Source organism: Cibotium barometz, chromosome 39 (genome assembly GCF_041138505.1).
Source record: "Cibotium barometz isolate CiBa-2024 chromosome 39, ASM4113850v1, whole genome shotgun sequence".
In the NCBI taxonomy this organism is placed as follows: domain Eukaryota; kingdom Viridiplantae; phylum Streptophyta; class Polypodiopsida; order Cyatheales; family Cibotiaceae; genus Cibotium; species Cibotium barometz.
In genome coordinates, this window is record NC_141084.1 from 49590779 (window position 1) to 49601928 (window position 11150).

Genomic DNA, 11150 nt, shown 5'->3' on the forward strand with positions numbered 1-11150 from the left:
TTTGGCAACCTTATCCTTTTCAACCCCTATATTATCTAGTAGCCACACTTTGTACAATCCACACTCATAGTTCTTTTTCAATCCTACCTCACTGTACACTTATTGATGGCTCGGGGGTGAGGGTAAACAAATCCACGACGGTGCAGGGCTATAGAGCTGTAGACAAGGAAAAATAAATCCTTGATGAGTTTGCAAGGTAGAGGGTGCTGCGCTAGTGGATATGTATGACAAGTGTGGCGCTAAAGCTCACTAGGTTGCCTCCTCGGGATGCCATCTCTTGAAGTTCAGAAATTGTAGGATAAAGACCACGAGGTCACTGTGGTGAACTCGGGTTTGTCCTTATGGTGGTTTCTTTTTCTCCCCTTCTACCTTCCTTGTGAGAGAAGGACTTCTTCTTCTTCTCTGTCAATCCCTTACCTTTGAGGTGGAGTTCACAGCCCTGCTCTACTTTTTTCTCTCCCTCTTACTCTCCCTCAATCTTGAATGATATAGTGGTACCTTATAGCAATGTGTTGCTTCTTGCATTGATGAAAGAGAGTACCTAGAGACATGTGTGATTTCTTGCATGAATGAAAGAAAGCTACGAAGGCTATGTCTTGTTCTCTTGCTTCGTGAAAGGAAATACTATTGGCATGTGTGGCTTCTTGTTTTCGAGTATGGGAAGAAGCTATGTGATGTTTCATGAAATGTTTGTTCTCTTTTTCCACCAAGGATCCATAGTAAAATTCTATGAAATGTTAATTATTTTTTTCCCGATGGTCCTTTGATAAAGGGGGAGGGGCATTGAGCTTCTCTTCTTAGAAGCAAAGTTTCGTTCACCTTAGCCCAACGGAGGGGTATGGGTGTGTACTCTTTCCAAAGAGGGTATAGAGATGAGCTACTCTTTTATTTATAAGGTAAATTAACAATTTTTCAACCCTCCACATTCTTGATAAAGTCTTGACTTGCAAAGTTTTAAGTCTATTACGGTAAATTGTCATCTCTCCCCGGTACTGGTAATGAAGTCATAAACTAACGGATTGAAAAAGATATGTCTTACCTAATGAATCCGTTATTATGTAAATGCTAATTAGGAAGGCTAGTTGCCTGCCTTGATTGTGGTTGGGGGGGTTCTTGGTTCACACTTCTTTGAAAGCCTCTTTTGGTTCTTTTAGTTATCACCTTGAAGATTGGTCATTTAACCCTTCATTGTTTTAATTCTTTGGTCAATTAAAGATTTGGTCGAGTATGCTAAATAAGGTATAATAGGCTATGCGAGAAGTTTTAGACTTATGCTTCCAAGGTGGGTTCTGTCATGTCAAGGACTGATAAGGTACAAGCCAACTATGGTTGTCTAGTTAGACCATGGGATGATTTAAGAAGTGGGGACTCTTGAGTAAGTAGAAGATTTGTGGCCTTGTTTAGTTGTCATTTTAGAAAGAAAGGTTGCTCAGTAGAGACGGGAACATATCTTGAAGATCTAGGAGAGATGTTTTGGATGCTTCTCACTTGAGGGAGCAAAGTAACATGTGGGCTCCCTGCCTTGGAGGATAAAGCAAGCATGTCTCCTCATTACTATCAGCGCTTAGAGGACTTATAGAAATATTATCCCAAGTTGAAAACAAGGTGCATGTAAAGAGGCTTTGCGTGTGTACATGAGGATTTATGTGTATGCTTAAGAGAGATGTCTAGGTTGAGAAAATTGGGGGTATGCTTGAGATTCATGCCTGTAACTAACGACTTCGATCTACTTGTGTACGATTGGATTCAAGGGCTGTGTAGGAGAATTCAATTGCCTTCCTTAGAAGATTGTTACTTCAAGAGATTGCTTCTTCTAGACAAGGGGAAGACTACTCCATGCCGAGATTGTAGGCAAGGCAGAATGATATTGTGTTGGAGACCTGTATGCCATGTGTGGTGCTGTTTAAAGGGCGCAACCAATACCCCATGGGCTTCCCTCATGGGATGTTGTCTCTAAGAGTGCACTAATTGTAGGATAAGCTCTAGAAGGTCACCCTGATTAAACACTTAAAGGCTTTGAAGAGATGTAGCATGTAGGCATCCCTCTACATGTAGAGACAGGTGCCTGTACGTTTAATGTGTGTAGTCTTTGAGGTCTAGCCAAAGAAGGCCAAGCAATTGTTTGCTTTGAAGAGGAACAACATGAGGGATTCCTTCCATTTACATTGACATAAGCGGGCATCTTGAAAGCTTGTACTATGATCGGAGTGGCTGGAAAGGGGAATCAAATCCATGATGCGAAGTAAGGCTGGGGTTGTTGCTTGTGCTGGGAACACTCTAGTAGACATGTAAGCCAAATACAGTGCTCTTTCAAATAACCAAGATGTGCTTGAGAAGCTCCCTGCTTGGGATGTCTCGTAGAGCGCACTACTCGCATGATAAACACAAGAGGGTCAAGGTGCCCTAAACTACTTTGAACACATGACTCATGAGGATATCCCTCCAGATGAAGTGAAGTTTGTTGTGTTCTTAATATATGTAGCCTCCTAGGTCTTGAAAGAGAGGGTCCTCACAATACCAGTAAGATACAATTATCATACAGGAAATATACTGACAAGATAATGGTATTAAACCAAAAAAATAATGTTATAACAAGACTGTGATGCCAGTAATACTGGTATGATTAAAAGTGTTAGAATACCATTATCAAACTAGTATGGTACTTGAATTATGCTAATAGTATGGTAACGTGTTTAGCCCATTATTTATTCTCTAGATATACTATTTTTGCAGGATGAAATGTCTTGGAACTTTTTGGATCTGGTCATGGGAATGAAGAGTACAATAGTGCAGGAGCAATAATAAAAGAGCTTCAAGTTAGTACCAACTATAGTCGGATTGCACAAGGCTACAATGTTCTATAAATGTTGCGGCATTATTGAGAGGAACCTTGTCAGATGGTGTTGCAATCACCCATGCATCCTAGGCCCGCTATGTAAGTTGGGTATTTTGGGAGATTGAATAGGGGGATGTGTAAAGAAAAAAAATTAGGATGTGAAGGCTGTAAAGAATACTCAACCTCAATGCACTCAATTTTTGCATACTCAGATCATGATCTTGTTTGTGTATAGGAAAAACAAAGGAGATGTATGAACAAGTCACATGTTCCTGATTGGACATACCTTATCTTGGAGCCTACTGAAGAAGAGGAAGACAATGAGTACAAACTTATTGAGGATGCAATGTATAAAGGACATTGTTTCGGAGGAACAAGTAGAGCAAGCAGAGCTACAAGTAGAAGCGATAGCGGAAGCAACATGCGGCAACAATGATTTTTCGGCATCCAATACATCATTATATTTTGCCCATGAAATTATAAAAGTAAGTCTATGGTTGGGGCCTAGAGCTTCCAGTTTATAACATTTTTACCCAAAGTGGATTGTAAATGTAACTTTTACAAAGCCCTAGGTATATAAGTCAACTCTCGCGATTGGGTAAAAGAATCTTACTGTATCTACTGTCACATCAAGAGAGCTCTATTCACAGCAAAGAGAAGGTGTCTCTTGGAGCTTCCATTGCCACCTTTGGTTGTATCTATTGCTTCCATTGATAAATAGTAATCATTGCCATTGTCTTGTGCTTCCATTTGATGTCATTTAGTAATTGATTTCTACTATGGAAACATCAAAATTGTGATTTTGTGCAACTAGGTTAAGTGCCTTGTTTAAGTGTCTTAATAGTGATTCCAAAGTGTTTCCCATATGTCTGTGTCATTGATAAGGAATGATTGAGCATACTCTTGGGTCTTGTATTATCAATGTCTTGTTTTGGTGTTGTGCAAGATCAAAATCACAATTTTGGTTTAGCTGCCTAAACTATGTTTTGATGATTGTAACATGTTCCCATGTGTTTACTTAGTGCAAGGAGTAAACCCACCACTCTAAATGCTTGATTTTGACATTATATTTAGGATCATATAAGGTTATGGTTTATGCGTGCTTGCTTGCTAATTGTGATTTTGATTGATATGCCCGAGGCCAAGAGTGACTTCCCTAAGCACATAGGTGTGATTCTGTGGTGCCTGACAAGCCCACATAGCTTCCATGTCACTTCCCCGATATTGGCATTGTGTTGGTATTGGAAATCTTTGCTACAATGTCCGTTGTTGCAGTGAGCCACTAATAGACATTATGACACCCTTAGTCAAGCTCTTATTGTTGGTGATAATTTTGTTGTTCCCACAACAAATGACAATGAGAGGTTTTCTGCGCTCTAAATCACCATGGACTCGGTTTTTTTTTCCAAACAACCAATCGGCCCCCCTATTGACCGGCTCCACCAGTTATGTTGCTCGGCAATAAAATGAACGCGTAAAATTGAAAAGTGAAGGGTTATATTTTAAAAAATAATAATACTCTCTCTCTCTCTCTCTCTCTCTCTCTCTCTCTCTCTCTCTCCCCCCCCACGTCACTATCTCGCTCTCTCTCTCTCTCTCTCCTTCACACACTCTCTCTCTGCCTCTCTCTCTGTGCGCTCACCTGCCATCGCCATGACCTTGGAGCTGGAGCTGGGAGGACACGAGAGGCGCGTTCTATGTGTGTGGACAGCAGCAGGGGCGGGGCGGAGCAGGTCCAGGGGCATGGGCAAGGCGTACGGGAGTTGGGCGGGGCGGATCATGCATGTGTGTGTGTGTCGTGCACGCGCGTGGACGGGAACAGGAGCGGGGGCAGAGTGGAAGGGAGCAGGGGCGGGATCCGGCATGGCCAGCAGCTAGCTGGAGAGGAGGGCGAGCAGGGCACGCTACCATAGCAGGGCAAGCAAGAGAATCGAGAGAGAGAGAGAGAGAGAGAGAGAGAGAGAGAGAGAGAGAGAGAGAGAGAGAGAGAGAGAGAGAGAGAGAGAGAGAGAGAGAGAGAGAGAGAGAGAGAGAACGTTCAAAGGATATTTTTTTTAAAAAGAGAGAGAGGCGGTTTTTTTTGGAGAGAGAGAGAGAGAGAGAGAAAGAGAGAGAGAGAGAAAAAAACGCCTTTAAAATTTTTTTTTGACTTTTGGGGGCTTTTTTTAAAACTATGCTTTCTCCTGCTTCAATTACCTTGCCTCTTGTATTGATTTCATTAATTTTCTTTTTCTATTTATCACACCCCGTCTGCCACACACACAGATAGGAGAGAGAGAGAGAGAAAGGGCACCAGGCAAGAAAGAAATACAGGCAGACGCTCTGAAGTCAAGGCTATGGAGCTTGGTTCAGCGACTGGCTCGGCCACCATAGATGACAAGATCGGCCAGGTGGAATCTAAAATTGAGCATGCCGAGTCGCAGGCCGCCGATGCTTCAACTCCCGAAGACATAGCTTACTGGAGACAGAAAGAGATGAAGCTCAGAGAGAAAGAGACGATGCTCATAGATTCAAAGGCAATTTTGCATCAGATAACCCTTCAGAAAGAGATAACCCTTCAGAAAGAGATGAAGCTCAGAGAGAAAGAGATGAAGCTCAGAGAGAGAGAGGCAATTTTGCTTCAGACAACCCTTCAGAAATCACCACCAGGTAATGCCCCCCATTTTGATGCTGTGTTACAATTGTTGGAGGACTCCTGGACAAGGGTCTTTGAAGCCTATACGGCGTCTGCCATGATCCGACCAGAAGATTTGAAAAAAGCCTTTGCCGTCTGTAAAGTTCCTGTGTGTCTTAATGAACCACAAAGAGATGGTGCTCGCCCTTCCCCTAGTTTGCTTTGGCATCGGTTGGATAAGACCTCCTGCTTCACTGAGGATATCCTCCGTGATGCCCGAGCTTCTCCGGTTTCCGCTCTTTATATACTCCTCGATGCATCCGGAGCTGGGAAAACAAGAACACTTTATGAGATTGCATATAAGGAGCAATGTATCTACCTGACTGGTGTTCCAGAGATGGGCTTTGGATCGGAAGGCTCCGGTGATCTTCTCGCTGTCGCTGAGACTTTAGAACGGCTGCATCCAGGTGCAGGGCCAATTCTAGAGTGTCACCTCCGCTGCTGTTTGAAGGCTCTGCTTCTGTGCAGATTTTTCATGATACGGAAGTGTGAGGCCTTGCTATCTCCAATGCAAAACATAACCTGGCTTTTCAAACAGGTCAAGCATCACCTTCTAGGTTTCCCTATGAGAGATTACTGGAAGCACTTAACAGAGCTGTTGTTGAATGAGATTAAGAGTTTGGATTATATCAAGGCTTGGGACAATGTTTTTTCTGATTTGCTTGGTCGTTATGTGGGAGTTTGGCATGGACCCATCATGGTTGATGAGTGTCAGGAGGTACACAGGTATCTGACAGAGAGGTTTTGCTCAGGCACAGGTGCAAAGAGATCAATGCTAGAAATTCTTCCACTTGCTCTTTTGGATATAGGGTTTGTGACGTCGACCTTCTACTTTGCTGGGACAGGTAGAACACTCATAGATATTGGATCAAGTATGTCAGACACCCTGAAAAACAGGGTGACAGTTCGTGTTTACAAAGGCCTTGGGGGATTTCACAGTAAGGATGCATTGAGGCAATATGCAGATAGGGTGCTAATAGACACAGACAAAATTGACTTCAAGAAGCTTTTGTTGCTCTATTATGGGAGATATAGGTTCTTCGTTACAGACTTAGAGAAGTATATTGCAAATGATGACCCACATCAAGATGCAACTGAATTCTTTATGACATTCGCAAATGATATCTCAACAAAGACAGGTGTTGAATTGGGAGGGATAAATAGGACTATCATGGATGATGTCATCAGATTCTTCCAGGAAGGTGTTGTCTCACGAGATGTTAGCAAAGCTTGGCAACTTGTTGAAGGCATGGTTGTTTTGCATTTTTTTGGCTTTCCAAAGATGGCTATCGTAAACCCGAGCCTCTCCTTGGTAGAGTATGGGTTGGCTAGGTTGGTTCAAGAGCAGCTGAAGACGCTGTGCAATGGGTCGAGGCTGGCAAATCTGTCTTTGGCACTGCAGCAGACAGTGGCAAAATGCTAATGGTACAAATTGAAGAACCTATAGTATGCATTTCTTTATGGTGTTATTTTGCAAAACAGCAGAGATTATTGGAAATAAAAAAGAATTTTGTACTTAATGTGGGAGAAATGAGCCATGCACAAATCGGTTTGGTGTATGAAGTTGCAGTGGCTGAGATGATAGGAAATTTTTTTGATGGCAAGGCAACTTCATCCATGTTACCATTGTGGTACAAAGAACAGCATCACGGTTCCATTCCAAGTGTATATCTTGAGACTGCAAAACTGGTTGTCCCAAAGACGGAAGGTGTCAAGGTTGTTGGGCACATGACAGAAGGGTATAGCCTGGGGGATTGGATAGAAGACGTGGAATCTGGCTGTGATGTATTTCCAGTTTTCCTTTTCACGGGAGATGATCACACATTTGGTCCGGACGCTATGTTTTTTCTTGAAGTGATGATAAACCAATCACGTGTTTTGATTCCCTGTGTATTGCAAGTGAAGTGTATGCAAAAAATGGCCATGCTAGAACTGAGAAAAGCGTTTGATTCACTGGATCTTAATGAGCTCTTCTTACACAAGGGAGGTGATGGTGTAAAGCCAAAAAAGGTTAAGCGAGAGTTTGATGAAAAAGCTGCCATACGTCTTCGGGAGCTTGCTGAGGAAGGATGCCTGAAAATTGTGGTCACAACAGACTTGGTAAATTTGCAGAAACAACTACAGGCTTGTTACAAGCTTCAAGATCTTCATCAAAACCCAAATCATAGGACAAGGTGTGGTAAGCAGAGTGCGGTTGCCAAGAGGCAGAAAACAACAACAACAAAACCTTTGCTCGGCGTTATCGATAATAGCAATGCTGCGATGTTTGTTGGTGATTGGCTTACCGACGCTGTGAAGAGAATGAAGCAAGCCTGCAATGCAAGGGCACCGGGGGGGGCAACAACCTGATAGCATTCATTTTTTGTTCTCTAACATGTATAAGAAGCCCTAGTGTAAGCACTTGATTGTGGTTGTGGAGAGCCCATGAATCTGTTTTGAATTTCAAGTTAGTAGTAGATGACTGATGATGACAAAATATCCTTATCCGTGAATGGTGAAACTCTAGGTGACCTGGAGATCAGGGTTTTTGTGGATGACACATGAATATTTGTTTGTGAGCCTGGATGTTATTAATGAAAGATGTTTTTGCAGCCTGGTTTGTTGTGCTTCACTATAGGCTAATCATGGTTATATATTTGGCTCATGATTTTTCAAGTTACTGTTTAGCATGGAAAATGCAAGCTCAGTTCAGTCGTTTTATTATGTATTGAGGTCTAGAGTTGTTGTAGGAGTGCCAATGGTCTGCTCCATTGTTGGCAAGTACAATGCTCTAATGACAAAAGCTGTAAATTGTCATGACTGTAAACATGTGGCAATGGTGTGTGTTTATGTTTGTAGTCTAGAATTAGAAATGGGGTTTGTTGTATGAGTTACAAAGGACTTATTTATATGGCAGAAGAACTTATATTTTTTTCTAGATGGTGATCCTAGGATCTTGGGCTATATATGGGTGCTTAGAGGTTCCAGCTTTTGCTGTATCTCATACATACATACATACATACATACATACATACATACATACATACATACATACATACATATATATATATATATATATATATATATATATATATATATATATATATATATATATACGTACATACATACATACATACCTATATATATATATATATATATATATATATATATATATATTGCAATAATTTTTTATACAAGAAAGCTTCAAAGCTTGCTGCTGATGCTTCTTTAGGAAGCTCCTTCTACGAGCTCTTTGTGGTAGGGTAGGCATTGTTATACAAGAATGAACACACCATGCTCATACACATCTCCCTCTCTCTCATTGCTAGCGCACACAATCTCTCTCTCTTTCTCTTTCACTAACATATGTATGCATCGTGCCACTAAGCCAATGTTACATTTGAGAGAGATAGAACAACAAAGGGAAGGGAATAGAGAATATATATATAAAAAGTCATAGTCGAATACATGTTTTGTTAATGAACCTAAATAAATCTATGATGAATATTTTTGAAGAAGCACTTCCACCATCTAATAGATCAATAAGTACTTTTTTGAAGGAACCAACTTTATATGATGTGTACACATGCATATATAAGTACATGTACACATCTACACACATGTCCAAGGTGTGCATGTATTATGCCCTTAATGTCACTATGATGCATGGTATGCTAAGAAGCTATTTTCTCCAATGGCTTGCATAAACATAAATGGGTTAAGAGGGATTTCCAACTGTACCACTAGTCCATGCTAGAATTGTGTGAGATGAAGAGGGGGATTCCCAGGTCTATCGTGTCCATGCTAGAATTGTTTGGGATATTGAAGAGGGGGATTTCTAGCTATACAACCTATCCATTATAGAATTGTGTGAGATGAAAAGGGGTATTTCCAGCTCTACCATCTGTCCATGCTAGAATTCTGTGAGATGAAGAGAAGTATTTCCAGCTTTACCACCTGTCCATGCTAGAATTGTGTGAGATGAAAAGGGGGATTTCCATCTCTACCACCTGTCCATTCTACAATTGTATAAGATGAAGAAAGGGATTTCAAGCTCTACCACATGTCCATTTTAGAATTGTTCAGATAAAGAGGTGGATTTTCAACTATACCACATGTCCATTTTAGAATTGTTCAGATAAAGAGGTGGATTTTCAACTATACCACATGTCCATTCTAGGATGGAGTGAGATGAAGAGGGGTATTTCCATCTCTACCACGTGTCCATGCTGGAATTGTGTGAGATGAAGAGGGGGACTTATAGCTCTACCACCTATCCATTCTAGAATTGTGTAAGATGAAGAGGGGGATTTCCATGTCCTCTCCCTCACAATAGTCTCCTACTTTATTGACAGCAGGCACTGGCTCGTATTTTCCCTTGGATGGTAAGTCCTTGAAGATAGAAACTTTATCGGTCATCGACACATTTATCCCAAGTTTTCTCAAGTAATCCCCTAAGACCGCCAATGGTATAGTGCACCTTATTGGTGTCGACAAGATGGCTGCTACATTTGATATGTCTAAAGGTGGAGGTGATGGGAACCTTTGTGAAGGCAGTTTTCTGATCTCTGAGTTTGCTTCATACTCCCCTTGATAGGAGGGTAGAGTTTTTAGTGTTCTCGGTTTACTCTCTTTGGATTTTTTAGATCCCGCATCCCCATGCTCGGAGCGTATTTCTAAGTCGAGTGTTCTTTGATCAAAATCAATCTCTTTGAGAGGTGGTTCATCCTCATCCCCATTTTCGTTTTCTTTGAGTTGTTTCACCGCTCGGTTTACTCTCTTTGGATTTTTTAGATCCCGCATCCCCATGCTCGGAGCGTATTTCTAAGTCGAGTGTTCTTTGATCAAAATCAATCTCTTTGAGAGGTGGTTCATCCTCATCCCCATTTTCGTTTTCTTTGAGTTGTTTCACCGCTTCCCACAATCTATTGTCGACTTTCGGGATGCTGGTGGTATCATTTTTCTTTCTGTTTGGTCTCTTTTTGACTCTAGGTTGATCTCTAGGGATCCTTGTTCTTTGTTGTTCTCTGGCAATTCTGTTGCGTTTTCATTGATCAAGGAATCCCCTTCTTCCTCTTGTGGAATTAGGGGAAGCCTACCCTTGTCCGTGTCATTTTTGTTTGGGTTCATTTCCTCCTTTTGGCTGTTGGATACCTTTAACTGCTCTTCCAAGGCTTGAGAGGCCTTAATCCTCCTATATTTGCATAGCTTTGCATTCATTTCTTCCATAGCTTTTCTTATACCAGGTGTCTTCATTGCTGGAATCCCAAGCTCCTCATCAAGATTCATCTTTGAACCACTCGAGTCTCCATCCACAACAAAATGTCCTCCATAAATGTCTGGCAAGACAAGGGACTCATTCACTTTCTCTTTACCTTTCTAAGATACATTTTCAGAATTTTTTTGAGTGCGCAATCTACCACTTCAAGGTCTTCAAACAGATTTGCCATTTGAGGACTCACCAGGTCCACTCAAAGTTTCTGATTGCTGACATACATCCTGCGTATGGGTTGCGGGAATTTATAAGTAGATGCCGAGTAAATGCTGGTTTCCCACATCCTTCTCTCGTTGACTTCCATGTCTTTGTATTGCCGTTGACTGCTGCAACATAAATGCACTCGTGACAGTGGAAGAAAACTTATGATTAGGGCGCAGTGAAGG

The 11150-nt window shown here is 41.5% G+C and overlaps 2 protein-coding genes across 2 annotated transcripts; both read left to right on the top strand.

The window, feature by feature from the left end:
• Nucleotides 1–5097: 5097 nt before the first annotated feature.
• Nucleotides 5098–6933, top strand: LOC147616198 (uncharacterized). Its single transcript, XM_086778852.1, has one exon. The coding sequence runs from the start codon at nt 5173–5175 to the stop codon at nt 6931–6933; it is 1761 nt and encodes a 586-aa protein (XP_086634978.1). The 5' UTR covers nt 5098–5172.
• Nucleotides 6931–8339, top strand: LOC147616199 (uncharacterized). The gene is made up of 2 exons (XM_086778854.1): nt 6931–7822; nt 8194–8339. The coding sequence occupies exons 1-2, from the start codon at nt 6933–6935 to the stop codon at nt 8219–8221; spliced, it is 918 nt and encodes a 305-aa protein (XP_086634980.1). The 5' UTR covers nt 6931–6932; the 3' UTR covers nt 8222–8339.
• The last annotated feature ends 2811 nt before the right edge of the window (nt 8340–11150 follow it).